This window comes from Cetorhinus maximus, chromosome 30 (genome assembly GCF_964194155.1).
Source record: "Cetorhinus maximus chromosome 30, sCetMax3.hap1.1, whole genome shotgun sequence".
NCBI lineage: Eukaryota > Metazoa > Chordata > Chondrichthyes > Lamniformes > Cetorhinidae > Cetorhinus > Cetorhinus maximus.
The window spans coordinates 21,370,424-21,387,342 of record NC_135908.1 but is presented as its reverse complement, the minus strand read 5'-3'; the positions used below and the strand labels follow the sequence as shown (position 1 = coordinate 21,387,342).

The following is a 16,919-nucleotide window of genomic DNA, read 5'->3' as shown; positions in this document are numbered from 1 at the left end:
CATGTTGAAAAGGGTGATATCCGTTATTTAATATCAGTCCAGCATTATCTGTAAGGCTGACAGGAGCAGCTATCTTTGTAACACTTGATGAACGACTCTTCATTAAATCTCAGTGTTTGAAAGTTCTGGCTTTATCATTTCCAAAGCACTCAGCATACCTGGTGACAGATACAGATATGATTCCAGTGATCCCATCTTCCCCCACAGACTGAGCTGCAAAACTCTGTCACCCATAACCTACCTCACACCAAGTCCCATTCACCCCTGTGCTCACTGACCTACGCTGGTGCCTGGTCCAGCAACACCTTCATTTTAAAATTCTCACCCTTGTTTTCAAATCCCCCCCGTGGCCTCACCCCCTCCCTATCTCTGTGATCTCAACATCCCCCCAACCCTCCAAGCACTCTGCACTCCTTCAGTTCTGGGCTATTGTGTATCCCCAAATTTCTTTATCTGGCAACCATGCCTTAGCTGACTGGGCCTTAAACTCTGGGATTTCCTCCCTAAACCTCTCTGCCTCTCTATTTCTCTCTCTCTCTTCCTTTAAAGCACTCCTTTAAACCTATGGGTGGAATCACGTGCCCTCCCCTGTGGTGAGTTTGGTGGCGGTTGGCATTTGATCAGGCAGGAGGGTGGTGGGTGAGGATTTATGGCCTACCATTCCATTGCCAATTGAGGCCTTTAAGTTAATTAATTAAGAGGAAATTAATGCCCACTGAAGGGTTCATCCCGGTGCTGCTGGTATTAACCCAGCAGCAGGCACAACTAACAAACCTGGCATGTTTGCTTACGGACTCCCAGGACGGGATGGTGGGGAGGGTGGGGGGGCAGGTGTACTCAGTTCCTGAGCAAGGGACCCAGCATCGGGAAGTGGGGGCGTGGGATGGTGGGGGTGCACAGGGAAGGGTCACTGGGTGTTTGGGGAAAGCCACCCCCTTGCCCTTTCTGCTGATCCCCCTTCCTCACCCCTCCCCCATGACACCCAGCCCGCGACCCCCACCCCACGCCGTCAATGACCTGTGGCCTGGGATCCAGTGATGATCCTAGGCCTCGGCTGGGTGTAGTACTGGCAGCAGCCACTGCCTCCCTGTACAGAAGAGCTGTCAGCCTCTGATTGGCTGGCAGCTCTCGGTGGGCAGGACTTCCGTCCCCGGGGTCCTTGATCCCAGCTGCAGGCCCTATACTGCCCTGTCAACTGATGCAGGGGCCTTCTTGCAAAGAGCTGACCCAGGGGTCTTATTGCCTCTGCAACTGGTGGCCAGATACCCCCGTCATCTCCACAAGACTCTGCCCTATGTCTCTGACCAAGCTTTTGTCTTAATGTCCCCTTCTCTGGCTCAGAGTCAATTTTTGTCTCATTTTGAATCGGTAAAGCTCTTTGGGTTGTTTACTCTGTTGAAGTTGCTAAATAAATGCAAGTTATCGTTAATAAGTTGGGAAGTAAACATACAAGCAGTCAAGGACCCTTTGATTATTTTGTCAACTCCATATACAAGGACATAACAATGCATGGAACAGAGAAAGCTGTTCACCCATTAAGACCATGTCCTTCACACACTGTGTGCAAATACCCTATTGTGGATGTACCCCACGTGTTCAATCTCTCCAAAGAAGGTGTGTTTAAAAGATCCCTAAATTACAGTGGTCGTCATGTGAAACTCCAGAATATTCATCCTTCCCCAAACTACACTCCTCAATCCTGACCTGCTGCTCTCAAGAAAGAAAGATTGAAGTTGGATTTATATAGTACCTTCAACATCCTCAAAACAACTCAAAGCACTGCCAATTAACTACTTTTGAACTGTTGTTATTCAGGTAAAAGTGACAGCTAATTTGCGCACAGCAAGATGTCACAAACAGCAATGGGCATATTGAACCTTTTTTTTTAATGGGAATAATGAAGGGTAAGAATTATGTCCAGCATATTGGACTCCTCTGAATCAAGCCCTGAAAATTCTACATTCGGCACAGCAGTTGATGGGACTTCCAACACATTATTAAAATGACAATACAGCATGCCCTCAACACAGCACTGAAGAACCAATAAATCCATCAATTCTCCAAGCACTTTATCCCAATCAAACCTCTAGGTTCTAATGACTTGATATTTCTTCCACAGTTAACTGAACTCTTAGTGGCTCTGTTCTCACACAGACTGGTAATCTCCATGCCCTTATAGCGTGACAGATTTCATACTTCACCCTTGGGTTTACAACAGAAAATTAATGTTCAAATTTTTGTATTCACTTCCATAAATATAAAAGCTGAAGTGCATGTCCTATTGTTCAAAACAGGATTTGTCTTACAATGTTGACAGAGTGTGAGAAATACAATGGAAGTCGCCATCTGTAAACAAAGGCTACTCAAGGCTCAATGCATTAAAACAACGCTCGAGCAACATTCTGCACTATCATCATCAACAGGTATAAAATGTTCGGGTAAAGTGGCGGGCAATTTCATTACACATACATGTATGCTTTGGAACATTACTTGGTTCAATCCCCATTGGCAAACAGCACTGTTTCAATTCCTTCAGGTTGACTGATTGGCTCTCACTGCAAAGTGCTATGCTTGGACCAAGAGCGCCCCTTTCTCCACTAGGTTAGCAGCATGTGGAGGGACACTGTTACGGAGACGAAAGCTAAACTGAATATTGCTGATAGAAAAGAGACATGCTGTCAAAGCTTTTTGTTTTGCACTCATCAGGACAGACATAAGAATACCAAATTTCAAAGGGAACAACTATTTATACTCCATGAGAAGAGGGTGCTGATTGGTAGAGGCATTGCCACGGAAAAAGCACCAGGGAACAATTAACTGCCAAGCTTTTATTTAAATTCAAACCGGCAACTCGACACTGGTTGGTGAAGGCTTTGCCATGGGGAATGAAACAGGGAATGGCTGCCTCCCAAGCTGTTGTTCAGTTGAAAAAGGTGCAATACGTGGACATGTTCTCCGACTGATGGACCGAATTAAACAGTGCGTCCCTTCAGCTGCTCACAACAGGCAAAGTATTGATTGTACTCAACCAGCCTGTGCTTGCAAAACTCACAACATGGTGTCTTAACATTAGATGTGACTCATGATTGGACAACACTTGCTGAACAATCTCGACTATGTTAAGAAATACACTAGCAAATAATTTAAGATTATCAGTTTGGCTCCCAGTGTGACTCACTTACTCGTACTAAAGCTACATATATTCAGAGCCCTATCCTTTGCAAACAGAAAGAACATGTCAATGCATAGTGTCTTTTTCAACTAATCAAAAGCTTGGGTAAGAGCTATTCCCTGGTTCATTCCCCATGGCAATGCCTTGACCAAACAGAGTCGACTTGCCTGGTTTGAATTTAAACAAAAGCTTGGCAGTTAACTGTTCCTTGGTACATTCTCCATGGCAACACCTCTACGAATTAGAGTTTACTTGCCAAACAATCAGCACCCTCTTCTCATGTAGTATAAAATGTTGTTCCCTATGAGATTTGGTATTCTTGCAATTCTGTCCTGCTGAGTGCAAGACGAAAAGCTTCAACAACTTGTTTTTTTTCAGCAAGGCTCAAGTTCTATAATACTAAACAACTAAAGCTAAGTTGCTTCCAGGGTAGGGTCTTCATCTGTGAAATGGAAACAACCTTCATCTTTCCTGTTTTGTTTTTCTGTTCTGATGATGCCACTTTCAAAAACAGGTCCTCTGACATGTCTTCCTTAACCGAGGTTTTCCACCCACGGTGTTTGACAGGGCCCTCAACCGTGTCCGGCCCATCTCCCGCGCATCCGCCCTCACGCCTTCCTCTCCCTTCCAGAACCATGATACGGTCCCCCTTGTCCTCACTTATCACCCCACCAGCCTTCGCATTCAAAGGATCATCCTCCGCCATTTCCGCCAACTCCAGCATGATGCTACCACCAAACACATCTTCCCTTCACCCCCCCTAGCGGCATTCCGCAGGGATCGTTCCCTCCAGGACACCCTGGTCCACTCCTCCATCACCCCCTACACCTCAAACCCCACCCACGGCACCTTCCCATGCAACCGCAGAAGGTGTAACACCTGCCCCTTTACTTCTCCCCTCCTCACTGTCCAAGGGCCCAAACACGTCTTTCAAGTGAAGCAGCATTTCACTTGCACTTCCCTCAATTTAGTCTACTGCATTTGCTGCTCTCAATGCGGTTTCCTCTACATTGGAGAGACCAAACGCAGACTGGGTGACCGTTTTGCAGAACACCTTCGGTCTGTCCGCAAGCATGACCCAGACCTCCCTGTCGCTTGCCATTTCAACACCCACCCTGCTCTCATGCCCACATGTCCGTCCTTGGCCTGCTGCATTGTTCCAGTGAAGCTCAACGCAAACTGGAGGAACAGCACCTCATCTTCCGACTATGCACTTTACAGCCTTCCGGACTTAATATTGAGTTCAACAACTTTAGATCATGAACTCACTCCTCCATCCCCACCCCCTTTCCGATCCCCCTTTTTCTAATAATTTATAATTTTTTAAATATATATATTTTTTATATATATATTTTTCTTTTCCCACCTATTTCCATTTTTAAATGTATTTCCATCCATTGTTTTATCTTTACCTTTTAGCCTATTTCGATCCCTTCCCCCCCACCCCCACTAGGGCTATCTGTCACTTGCTCATCCTGCTTTCTACCCTTAATGTCATCATTGGCACATTCCTCAGCTAATATCACTACCGTCAACACCCCTTTGTCCTTTTGTCTACGACATCTTTGGCAATCTCTTCTTTGCCTCCACCTATCACTGGCCCTCTATCCAGCTCTACCTGTCGCACCCCCCTTCAACCAGCTTATTCCACCTCATTTCTATATTTCTTAGTTCTTATGAAGAGTCATACGGACTCAAAACGTTAACTATTTTCCTCTCCACAGATGCTGTCAGGCCTGCTGAGTTTTTCCAGGTATTTTTGTTTTTGCTTCATCTTTCCATCTTTTCTTAAGAGCTGAATGGACCCTTTAAATAGATCAGTAAAGGAGAAAGAACCTCATTCTGATGTTCTCAAATGCTGACATCTGAACACAGGGGCTGTCACCTTTCTTTATCGACAACTTGCACTGTACCTTCAGCTACAGGAACATGATTCCTTTTATAAAATAGAAAAAGTACAACACAGCTAATTTATTTATTTCTCTCTCAGTACCTGAGAAACCATTTAAAACCCTTTTGCTGCATTGCAACTCCGCAAACGATATCTTTTTGCATAGGTTCCAAAAGAAAGTGTTAAAGATACAGTCTACTTTATCTCTAATTAACTGATATTTTCCTGGCAGTTGTGCTTTCTTACATGTGTTCTGGTATCATGTGTAGGCTACATAGATGAGCATGTGGTTTTGCCTCCCATCCTGGAGGTGAGCCATCACTGCTATCAAAAGCACCGGCCTGAACAGATGTCATCATATTCAACTCCTGTCAAACAGTGCATGCTTAATGCTTCTATAATTAGGCCTGAAGTGCCTCTTGCATTACCCTCTAGCCCAACTAGAACACAATCTTACATGAGGTCATCCCAAAGAAGGCACTTACCTCAGAAAGAACTTCCTGAGCCAACTGCTGCGTTGGCAAGGCTGGTTTCAGCCCTTCTGCAAGGTCCACTTGCACTGGTGGAGGTGAAGCCTTTGGTTCATCTTCGGGTTGAATGTCTGCCAACACGATCAAGGGCTGGAGCGCAGGTTGTGGCATCACATCCAAAGCACAGAGAGGGGGACTAAAATCCTCTTGAACCGCTTTATCAGACACGTCCGTGGAACTTACACCACACTCCAAAGACTCGATGCTAGACCCTCTTACTTCAGAGGACTGTTGAATATTGCTGGTTATGTTATTGTCAAATGTACCTTTATTTTGAATTTCTGAATGGACACAGGGCATTGCAATGTCCATCTCGGGCATGTTTGTTCCCATATTTTGCAGATCCTCAGATGCCTTGCCTTGTTTAGGCTCACATCTCGGTATCACATCCATTAAGTATGTCACATTAATGCTCTCAGCTGAACTTGCCTCCTGTTGGTTAGCGTGATCCTGGGAGTTAGCCTGGTCGTTAGTCTCCATGGTTTGAGGTAAGTGTAGCTGCCTATGCTTCTCAGGTTCCTGAACAGTTTCAAAGAACATATCTTTCATAGAGAAATAAGTATCTTTGATAGGAGTTTGGAGATTAGAATGCACTGGCTCTTGATCAACAGATGACTTTGCGTCATTTGTGAACTTAGTCACTTCAGGTTCTGTGTCCTTGGGTGACTGGCAATCTAATGACATCAGGTCCTTTTCTTTCCCAGGGAATACACCTTTAGGACTTGAAGGCACTGCTGAGTGTTGCCTCCGTCCTAACATCATTGATGATGCCTGCTCATCAATCTTCATGTAATCTCCAGACTTAACAGGTTGAGGATCTCCACCTTTCATGTTTCCCCTCAAAGTATCTGGGAGGCACTGTGATAAAGTGCCAGTGTACTTGTTCCTATCGATACCGTTTAGTACACTTTCATCACCCTGTGAACTCTCCTCAGCTTTTCTCACTGATAGTTCACTCTCTTCTTTCGAAAGCTTCCTCTTCTTCTTACTTGCTGCAAACTCCTTCCCTGTGGGTTGTGACCTAACAAGCTCAGTTGTTTGGTAGAGATAATCAATTAAAGAAATGCCATTTTCAACCAGATCCTCCGGTGAATTATTCACTGGTGGTTTCCCATCTTTGACCGCAACAGGTTGGGCCCCTTGGGAACCCATCAAGTAGCCATTTTGAACCTCAGATGCTGATGCAGTCGGTTTGCTCATTGTATCAGTGCTTGGCATACCCGCCATGTTCTTGTGTGACACTGCCTCAGGATCAGGGATGCGCACTTTGACCACATCATCTTTATCAGTCAAAGAGTCGGGTAAGTTTGCATTGGCCTCGCTCTGTGACTTGCGTTTACGCTGGACCCTCTCTGGACTCACAGTCCTCAGGAGATTTTGGTGTTGAGCGTTGGCTGTGTGCGCCATGTTCTCCTTTCCCCTAATCCATGTCTCCTCCAATTCGCGCCTTTTGGTCTCCGCTTTCTGTTTGAGCCTAGCAAACCATCGCTGATGAATCTTGTACTCATTCATGGTGCCAACCTCCAGTGTGCCAGAACAGGACACAATCCCTTTATTGTTCCTGGCGGAAGCTTGGTAAACGGCTGCATCGTCTTCTGTACACCTGTTGGCATAAACATTTCCTGGTTACAAGCAGTTTCGCTAATCTCTGAAATTGGTCAAGAAAATGCTCAGTGCCCTGAGATACTGAAATGTGCATTGATGTGGAGAAATATCAGATAAAGTGGGGGTGGTCACTCTGGTAGATAGGTCAGTGAAGAAACATAGGAACAGGAACAGCCATTCGGCCCCTTGAGCCTGTTCTGCTAATCAATTAGATCACGTATCTTAACTCCATCTACCTGCGTTTGTTCATTAATACCCCAGAAATTTTCAATAGCCCCACAGCCTCAACAGCCTTTTGGGGAAGAGTGTTCCAGATTTGATATAGTGCTTCCCTGTACAGCCTAGCTCTAGCATTAAAGTTAGGTGCTTGTTCTGGACTCTCCTGACAGAGGGAGTAGTTTCTTTCTATCTAGTCCTCTAATCATCTTAAACGCCTCAATTAGATCAACCCCTAATCTTCCATATTCAAGGGTATTCAAGCCTAGTCTATGCAATGTGCCCTTTTCGCCCTGGTATCATTCTGATGAATTTGTATTGCACTTTCTCTGTGGTCAATCTTACATAGGGTACAGTGCCCAGAACTGAACATAATACTCTAAACAGCTTTAATCAGGGAACCTGGATGAGATCTGGGTGAAAGCCATTTGGTTGTTGCCTTCATAGCTAATGTAAGACTTAGGGGTTATCTAATAGATGCCGATAAGATAACGAAAGGGCTTGATAGAGCAGACATAGAGAACATTTTTTCACTTTCATTCTAACACACTTGGAGCTCTGGCCTCCATATTATAAAAATAATATAGAGACACTGGAGAAGGTACAAGAAAGATTTACAAGAATGATACTAAAACAGAGGGATTAGAACTATTAGGTAAGACTAAACAGGCTGAAGCTCTTTTCTCTAGGGTAATTACTAATAAATCCAATAGGGAATTCAAGAGAAAATTCTTTACCCAGAGAGCAATTTGAATGTGGAACTTGCTACCATGTGGAGTGGTTGAGTTGAATAGCATAGATGCATTCAAGGAAAGCTAAATGAGAAGATGAGGGAGAAAGGAATAGAAGGATACGTTGATGGGGTTAGACGAGAAGGATGAGAGCAGGCTTGCAAGGAGCATAACCACCAGAATGGACCTGTTGGGAGAAATGGCCTGTGTCTGTGCTGTAAACACTCTATAATGAGTGACATAATCGTGACATATCACCATCTAACTCAGATGATGACATTACAGTAAGACGCAAACGCTTCTCAGAATCTGCAAGGAACAGGTAAATTCTGATTTTTGAAAGAATAAAGTTTGGCAAAAATCAATTTTCAAACATTTTACTAACCTGGAACAATGCAAGAATTTATATTTACTTCCATATCTTTTATTTCTAACTTTTTTTATTTCAAAACAGCTTCTCTATGAAGTTCCTATTATTCTGCAGACAACAGAATGTTGAGGGAACCAATACCGTGATATAGCACAAAAATGTGAGTCCAGAAACTTGCCATCAGGTTATCGGAGCATTTCATTAAAATACATAGAAGGAACAGATCCCCATGTTATTCAATGGATCTCTGTGTATCTTAATGAGAGGAGCACCCAACAAAAAGTGAAGGATGTGCAAAGATAGCTCTCCTGAGACAGGAACTGTAGAATTAGGCAGTATAAAATTGGCATAAATGCGTTCAAGCAGAAGTTAGGCAAATTCATAAGGGAGAAAGCAGCAGAAGGACATGTTGATAGGTTGAGATCAAGTGTTAATTGTTTGTTGATTATGTTTTTAAAGATATACAGGTGATGGGCATTGTTTAAGGACTGGGATCACATATAAAGGGAGCCAGCTGGGGTGCTGGGATAATAGTTAGGAGGCAGAGATCTGTAAGGTTGCATCTTGTGAATAAACCTATCATTGCACTTCACCATCTGGATCCATTTAACAATAAGGTGGGGGAAACTTGTGTAGAACAGAAACATATACCTCTTGGGCCAAATGGCCTGATTCTGTGCTGTAAATTCCTATGACCATGGCCATACAATAAGATTAAATTGAGGATGTGCTTGATTACAAATTGATTAAACAAGGAGACTGAAAATGAAAGAATTTCCCCTCAATTGCAACCTTTTGGCTACTCCAACTTTAAACTACAAATCAACTAATCCCTCAAAATGATCATAAGGTTATATAATAGATTCCTGAGATGAATTAATAACCTATAATCTAATCAAGGTAACTAGGTAGTTTATATAATTACCAAGTAATAGATAGTTGGATTACAAGGCTGTACATAATTGAGAAATTTGGATGGTAATTAAATATACACAATTATCAACTATTCTAATGGGGCTTTGATTATTCTAACTGAGGGAGGTGTCAGCTGTGGCTCAGTTCATAGCCCCTCGCCTTTGAATCAGAGGGTTGTAGGTTCACGTCCCACTCCCGGAAACCAAGAACTGTGATTGTACTCGAAAGAGTTGCAATCTGTGACTGTTGATAACTCGAAAGAGTTTATTCTAACTGGGATTAGCAGGGTTGCATTTGCAGAGAGCCAGCAAAGACAGAAGGGGCTGAATGGCCTCTTTCTGTGCTATAACCATTCTATAATTCTATGACTTTATGATTCCACATACAGTAATGCATACAGGGAGTAAGTTACAGGCTATAATGTAACCTAGGGTGAAGGACTGAAATCAGATCATAATCCATGACCACAAAGTTTAAATGGATTTTTAGCACCATCTGAATCCTGGTTTTTAGATTACTGTCTGAAAGTCACACCCTACTGTAATGACCTTTAACCTGGTAGTAGTACAGTAAAGAAAATTTGTAATTTCTTTAAAATGTCTAGGGAATCTGAAATTGTTTTTAAGAATGTTTGAAAAGGACCTTTAAGGGTTTGCATCAATTGTAAAAGGATCGATTGTTATTTTCTTGAATACTAAGAAATACTGGTCCATGTGACCTGGCAACCAGTAACCTGGAAGCAGGAGAGACCACACACTTGTGGCCCGGTGGAGGGGAGCCGATCATCGGAAGCACAGGGCGGGGTGTGTGTGCGCGTGTATGCAATAAGCTTAAACAGCACAGAAAGCAGAAGATAGGGTTAGAGTGGGGATTGTGAATTACTGCTGCTAAATTGTGCCTGAGCTGACCAGATCATTTAACAGGGTTTATTAAAGGGACCAGCTAAAGAAGTCTAGGGAAATCTATGCCATCAAGACTTGCTAAGGGGGTTCTGGAGGAGGACGCTGCTCAGGTGATGAACGTCTCCAGGGCCCCCGGGTGGAATATGGCTGCCAGTGAACATGACTCGAGGGCCAAATTGGTTGAGAGGGAAAGTGAGAGATCCTACATAGCACATACCAAGTTAAAGAACTTTGGAATTGCACGTGGTGCCACATGTCTGTGCGGACTGATGCCAGCGATTGTGCTTGTGTAAGACATATCTTTGTTGTATCGACTATTTAAAGTGAGATTTATCTTTTTATTGAAGCATCATTTGCCTGTTAATTCATGTTAAATTTGCATTGGTTCTGATTTGTGTTAAAGCAAAAGCTACAAAACGTGGAATCTTGTTGGTAGTGTCTTCATTTGGGAGTCATTCAGTAAATTGGGTAGTTTTGGTTTATGGTTCCCCCACAGGGATCATAACACTACCATGTATTACTTTTCATAATGTTTAGAATGACTAACCGCATCCTGCTGTCAGGGTCTGACACATGTATCATTAGTTATGGAGAATTCATTACTTCAGATACACAGTGATCACTTACTATTGATCGTCAGGAAATTGGACAATCATAGAACCACAGAACAGTACATCAGAGAAGGAGACTATTTGGCCCATCGAGTCTGAACCAGCTCTTTCGAAGAACAATCCAGTTAGCCCCACTCTCCAACTCTTATCCCCATGTTCCTGCAATATTTTCTCCATCAGGTATTTATCCAATTCCCTTTTAAGAGTTAGTATTGAATCTGTATCCACCACCCTATCGGGCAATGCATTCCAAATCCTAACTACTCAATGCAGATAGAAATTTTTTCTCATTTCGCCTCTGCTTCTTTTACCGGTCACCTTAAATCTGTGCCTTCTGATTATCAACTCTTCAGCCACAGAACCATAGAAAAATTACAGCACAGAAGGAGGCCATTCAGTCCATCTTGTCCATGCCAGCCTGAGGACACCCAGGTGCCCTTTCTAATCCCACCTTCCTGCACCCGGCCCATAGCCCTGCAGCTTACAGCACTTAAGGTGCAGATCCAGGTACTTTTTAGAAGAGTTTAGGGTTTCTGCCTCCACCACCAACTTGGGCAGCGAATTCCAGACACCCACTACCCTCTGCGTTAAAAAGTTCTTCCTCATGTCCCCCCTACACCTTCTGCCACTTATCTTGAATCTATGTCCCCTGGTTCTAGAATTCTCCACCAAGGGAAACAATTTTATCCTGTCCGCTCTATCTATTCCCCTCATAATTTTGTACACCCATTGAGGGTGGTTTCTCTTAATTATTCTATCCAAATTCCTCTTCTTTTTAAACAACTCTATTAAATCTACTCTTAGCTTTCTCCACTACGTACAGTATAATTTGATCGGAGCAGACACAGGCTAAATGCATTTTACATTAAATTTTAATAAGGCTTTCCTTAATGTTACTACTCTCCCACTGAAATCCGTTCACTCACTGTTAGCTTGCTTGGATTGAATATTGATCAAATAAAAAAGGAAGACTGCCATGGTGTGGGATTCACTGCCTCCTTGATTGTAGTTTCTTCAAAACAAATTAATGTTTGTACCAGTGAAAGGTTAAAAAGGATGAGTGCAGCAAAATGTGAGGCAGTATCACAGTGATGCTGAGGGAGCTTTGCAGTGTTCTGCTCATGTACTGTACATGATTCAGGAATGTGTGCTGGGTACTGTCAGGAGTTGTAGCTGTCAATCAACCTCACTGTGGAATGCCTGATGGGCAGAGAAGCAGAGGTTTGAGATTTCACCTAGACTGCCTCACAGCGCAGAGTAGGAAGAGCATCACTCTGTCTAGTCAATGCTGTATCTAATCTGGGACTGTGTGAGTGCGCTTGGTAGAGGAAGCTTTGGTTACAAACATTTTCCTATTGATTTTTCAAAACTTTGAATGCAGCATATATTTTTTGAAGACATTCACACTGCTTGCAGGAGTGAGAGATGTATCCAGTTATTGGAATGGTTCTGTATAATCTAATGTTGATATCTGTTTAGCGATTATTTCAGCCTTGACTTCTGGAGTTTAGGGAAGGGTGGTCACAAGAAACATAGGACAAAGTGTCCTACCTACCCAGTGGACTGGCTAGTTGGAAATGGTAAGTCCAGAGGGACTTAATCCATGATATAACTCAGTGGGGCAGACTAAAGGATAAATCACCAATTAAACTAAGGTAACCACCCACGCTGTATCTGATTCAGAGGTGTTTGGGGTGATGCAGGCTGGCATTTACTCTACATTAAACAATTCCATCTCCTTTTACAGGCATCGTTCACTTACAGGAGCACAAACACCAGCATGGTGATACTCTTTCGAGTTATCAACAGTCACAGATTGCAACTCTTTTCAAGTACAATCACAGTTCTTGGTTTCCAGGAGTGGGACATGAACCCACAACCCTCTGATTCAAAGGCAAGGGTGCTATGAACTGAGCCACAGCTGACACCTCCCGACCAGCATGGTGATGATGCACTCAAGATACAATTCATTGATATATTGCAATCAATGAGTTTAGGGCTGAAACAATACTCTTACATACACCATAGGTGGCACTGTAGCCTCTAAAAACAATCTATTGAGTAGATTTCAAGGTCCTCTTTGGGTAGCAGAGAAGTACAGCACACTAGTGCAATAATGCACATCCCCCATGTGAAGTTAGCAAATATTGGAGTGAGAATAATGCACTAAGAAGAAATCTGGCCCATCGTGACTGATGGAAAAGAGCAAACAAGATGTCACTTTCTCCTCCACCTACTGACCAACTAAAGTAGCATCGCTGATGGCTGGAGAGAGGTGCATGGGCCCACAGTACTGCACCCTACACCAAGTGGCAAAAACATGGCAGAGCAAAGGTCCGCAGGCCATAAATGCAAGGTCGTCGCTAATAAATTTTATAGGGAAATCCTTTAACTTCTTCTCCGGTGCATGGTGAGAATGTGAAACTTACTACCACAAGGTGAATAGAAAGCTTAGAATTTAAAGGCAGATGGGCAAGTACATGAGGTGGGGGGAAGGAAAGGAATAAAAGGGTGTGTTCACAGGGTTGATTAAGGCAGGGGAAGCCTCATGTGGAGCATGAGCACCAGTGGGGCAAAATAGCCTGTTTCTGCACTGTACATTCTATATAGTCTCCTTACCTTCTTTTCCATTTCAGGGATTTTTAAAATTTATTCCTACATGGGATGTAAGGCAAACATTTTATTGCACGTCCCTAATTGCCCTTGAACTGAGTGGCTTGCTAGGCCATTTCAGGGGACAGAATCAACCACATGGCTGTGGGTCTGGAGTCACATGTAGGCCACACAAGGTAAGAGTGGCAGATTTCCTTCCCTAAAGGGACATTAGTGAACCAGATGGATTTTTACGACAATAGTTATCACAATTGCTGACACTAGGGGCAGAATTTTCTGGCCCCACCCATCACCAGGATCATCCAATCACACTGGGCTGGCTGGGCTGCGATGGGTCCCGCCACGACAGGGCCAGAAAACCCTGACCTAACTTTCAATTCCAGATTTTATTAATTTGGATTCAAATTCCGCCAGATGCCGTGTGCTCTACAAGAGCAGGGTCTCTGGATTGCTAGTCCAGTGACATTACCACTATGCCACCATCTCCACTGCCCCTCCGCCACTTACTTGTACAGGTGGAGTGAGTGCTTCTTTCCGTAGCGGAAAATTTGATATTTGGGTAGGCCGCAGTATCGGTCCATCTCCTTGTCATCTTTGTACCATGTGATCTCTGGTGCTGGGTGACCTAACAATAGAATACATTCAAGTCAGTCACTGTGCCATATAAATATTCCCAGACATATTGTGTCCCAGCCTGGGTGACAACATAGTGGAAAAAATAAACATGCACAAAAATACATAGGACCGTGCGTTCTCATCCACTATCTGTCTTATATTGGAAAGAAGAATTTCATTCAAGCCCTTCACAACCTCGGGATGCCCCAAAGAGCTTTAAAGCCAAAGAAGGGTTTTTGAAATGTACTCAATTGTTGTAATGTAGAAAATGCAGCATCTTAATTATGCACAACAAGATCTTTACAAACAACAACAGAATAATAACCAGATTATCTCTGTCTTTTTAAAGGAGTCGGTTGAAGGCCAGGCAGTGGCCAGGATGCTGGGAGAACTTGGACATTCTTCATTGAAATAGGGCTATGGGATCTTCTACATCCTCCTGACAGAGCAGACGGGGCTTCGGTTTACTACCTCATCAAAAGATGGAACATGACAGTGTGGCACTCCCTCAGTCCTGCACTGGATTGTCAGCCTGATTTATGTGCTCAAGTCTTTGGAGGGGGCTTGAACCCAGCATATTCTGACTAAAAGGCAGGAGTGTTAATCACTGAGCCATGGTTGACACTTATTATTGATGTCGACCAAAGGTTAGTCAATCCTTCTTGATCATTTCACAGTCACTAGGGACAAGTATTAAAGGGAAACCCTTACTAATACAGTAAACACAGGAAAATCCAACAGGACAAGCCCTATCAGGGAGGGAGCCGGCCTGATTTTTCATTTGTTAATTTCATTGGGCGGAACATCAGTGGCTCCAAGATGGTGAGCACACTGCCAAATCTGATTTTCCTGTACTCATTGCACAGTCGATTTGATAGCTCAGTGAACAGGAAACGCTGCCCTACAGAGCACTAGAACATGAGTGGACTGCCAGATGTAAACCCACTGGGGAGGGTGGGGGGGTGGGTAATATAAATCATTAATCGGTGGATTGGATGTACTCTTCACACACTTCCCCAATCAGTCTGGTTTTAAGTAAAAAAAAGAACTGGCAGCGGCGACATGAGAGTTATCCTGAGTGTCCTCTGCATGGACAGGGTTATAGAGAGAGAGCAGGAGAGAGCGATGCATTGGATAGTTCTTTCAAAGAGCTGACGCTAGTACCGTGGGCTGAATAGCCTCCTTCAGTGCTGTGTGATTGCACAACACTGAGACGAATGAAAAATATGAAATGGTCAGACAGGAATGAATTTTCCTGCAGCATGTTGCGTTTGACTTCACGGGGTCTGGTTTATCACACTGACAAGTTCTTTTCTCTGACGTGCACATTGCTGAAAGGTTCTGTAACTGGGGGCTTCTGACAGAAGTCTGACAGCTATGACAGGAGGACAGCACCAGAAGCCTTCAGTGTGGGAAACATTCATGTGATCTTACAACAGCTTGCATCAGCTCACATGTCTCTGCAGGTTTCTTCCCTGTGCATGCAGGTCATATGGTGTGTTACAAAAATAAAATGGAGCCGATACGTAAATACCATTTTTACCATTGTACAAAACTGTAAACTGAGACTGGGGACATAACAGAGTCTCAAAAACAGGTTCAGCTGTTTGTCAGAGCTGCATTTTTGCTCTTACTAATTTCTCGGTCTCAAATATTGCTCGTAGACATCTGGGATTAATAGATACAGTCCATTTTTGTGAACATTCCAGAGCTGATCATTTGCTCCACTTGAAACAAGTCCAATCCCAGTTTGAAACAGCAACATTCCAGAAACAAACAGTACAGCAGGTCATCATTAAATTGTTGCAATAAATTGCCATTTCGTCAGTCATCTACTTAAGAGCTCCCATTGTACTTTGCAAGATAACATACTGAGATTTATCACTGAATAAACCCATTGCATTCTTAACCCATACATTGATCCTATGATTCTTAGGTGTCCGGTCAGTGGCAGCTTTCTTGTCTCTATAAGTTACAGGGTTGTAGATTCACATCAGAGATGAAGGACATAATGTAGGCAGCGCTGTTGGAAGTATCTTTTAGATGCGACGTTAAACCCTGCCAGTCCTCTCACGAGCATGTAAGAGATCCCATGGCACTATTTCAAAGAAGAGCAGGAGAGTTCTACCAAGTGTCCTAGCCAATATCCCAACAGAAGACTGACTATCCTTCAAAAGTACTTAATTGGCTGTAAAGCGCTTTGGTACGTCCTGAGGTTGTAAAAGGCACTATAGAAATCCTTCTTCATCCAACATTTGGCAGGGACAAAATCACTAAAAAGGATAATCCAGTCATTCACCACTGTCTATGGGAGCTTGCTGTGCGCAAATTGGCTGCTGTTTCCTTACACCGTCGCAGCAACTACACAGCTAAAAGTGTTTCATTGGCTATCAAGTGCTTTGGGATGTCTTAGTGTAGTGTAAGGCGCTATATAAATGAAAGTTCTTTCTTATTACAATTTTCTTCAGCGAGTTTCGTACAGCGAGAATGGACAGGCAGAGTTTAGCCTGTGTATTGCACAATTGTATAGCCACTGACATGGAAATAAACTGTGGCAGTAGCTTTGAGGTTAACTGATTTGTTTTATTCCAAATTTCTAACTGGAATGGACTTCTGTCTCCTTAATAAAAATAGCCAAATATAAATGGGAGTAGAATTTAAAAAAGAACAAAACACATTTTACGTGATTACATTATATGGGTGTATTATGGGAGTTGGCAGGCTTAAAAGTGGACAAATCTCCAGGTC

The 16,919-nt window shown here is 43.3% G+C and overlaps 1 protein-coding gene across 1 annotated transcript in view; it reads right to left on the bottom strand.

The window, feature by feature from the left end:
- Positions 1-16,919, bottom strand: part of alpk3a (alpha-kinase 3a) — a 77,256-nt gene that overhangs the window by 44,546 nt on the left and 15,791 nt on the right. The window contains exons 4-5 of the mRNA XM_078532229.1: positions 14,064-14,181; positions 5,549-7,196 (exon numbers count right to left, since the gene is read on the bottom strand). Coding sequence (XP_078388355.1) covers positions 5,549-7,196; positions 14,064-14,181 — 1,766 coding nt within the window. The remainder of the gene's footprint in view (positions 1-5,548; positions 7,197-14,063; positions 14,182-16,919) is intronic.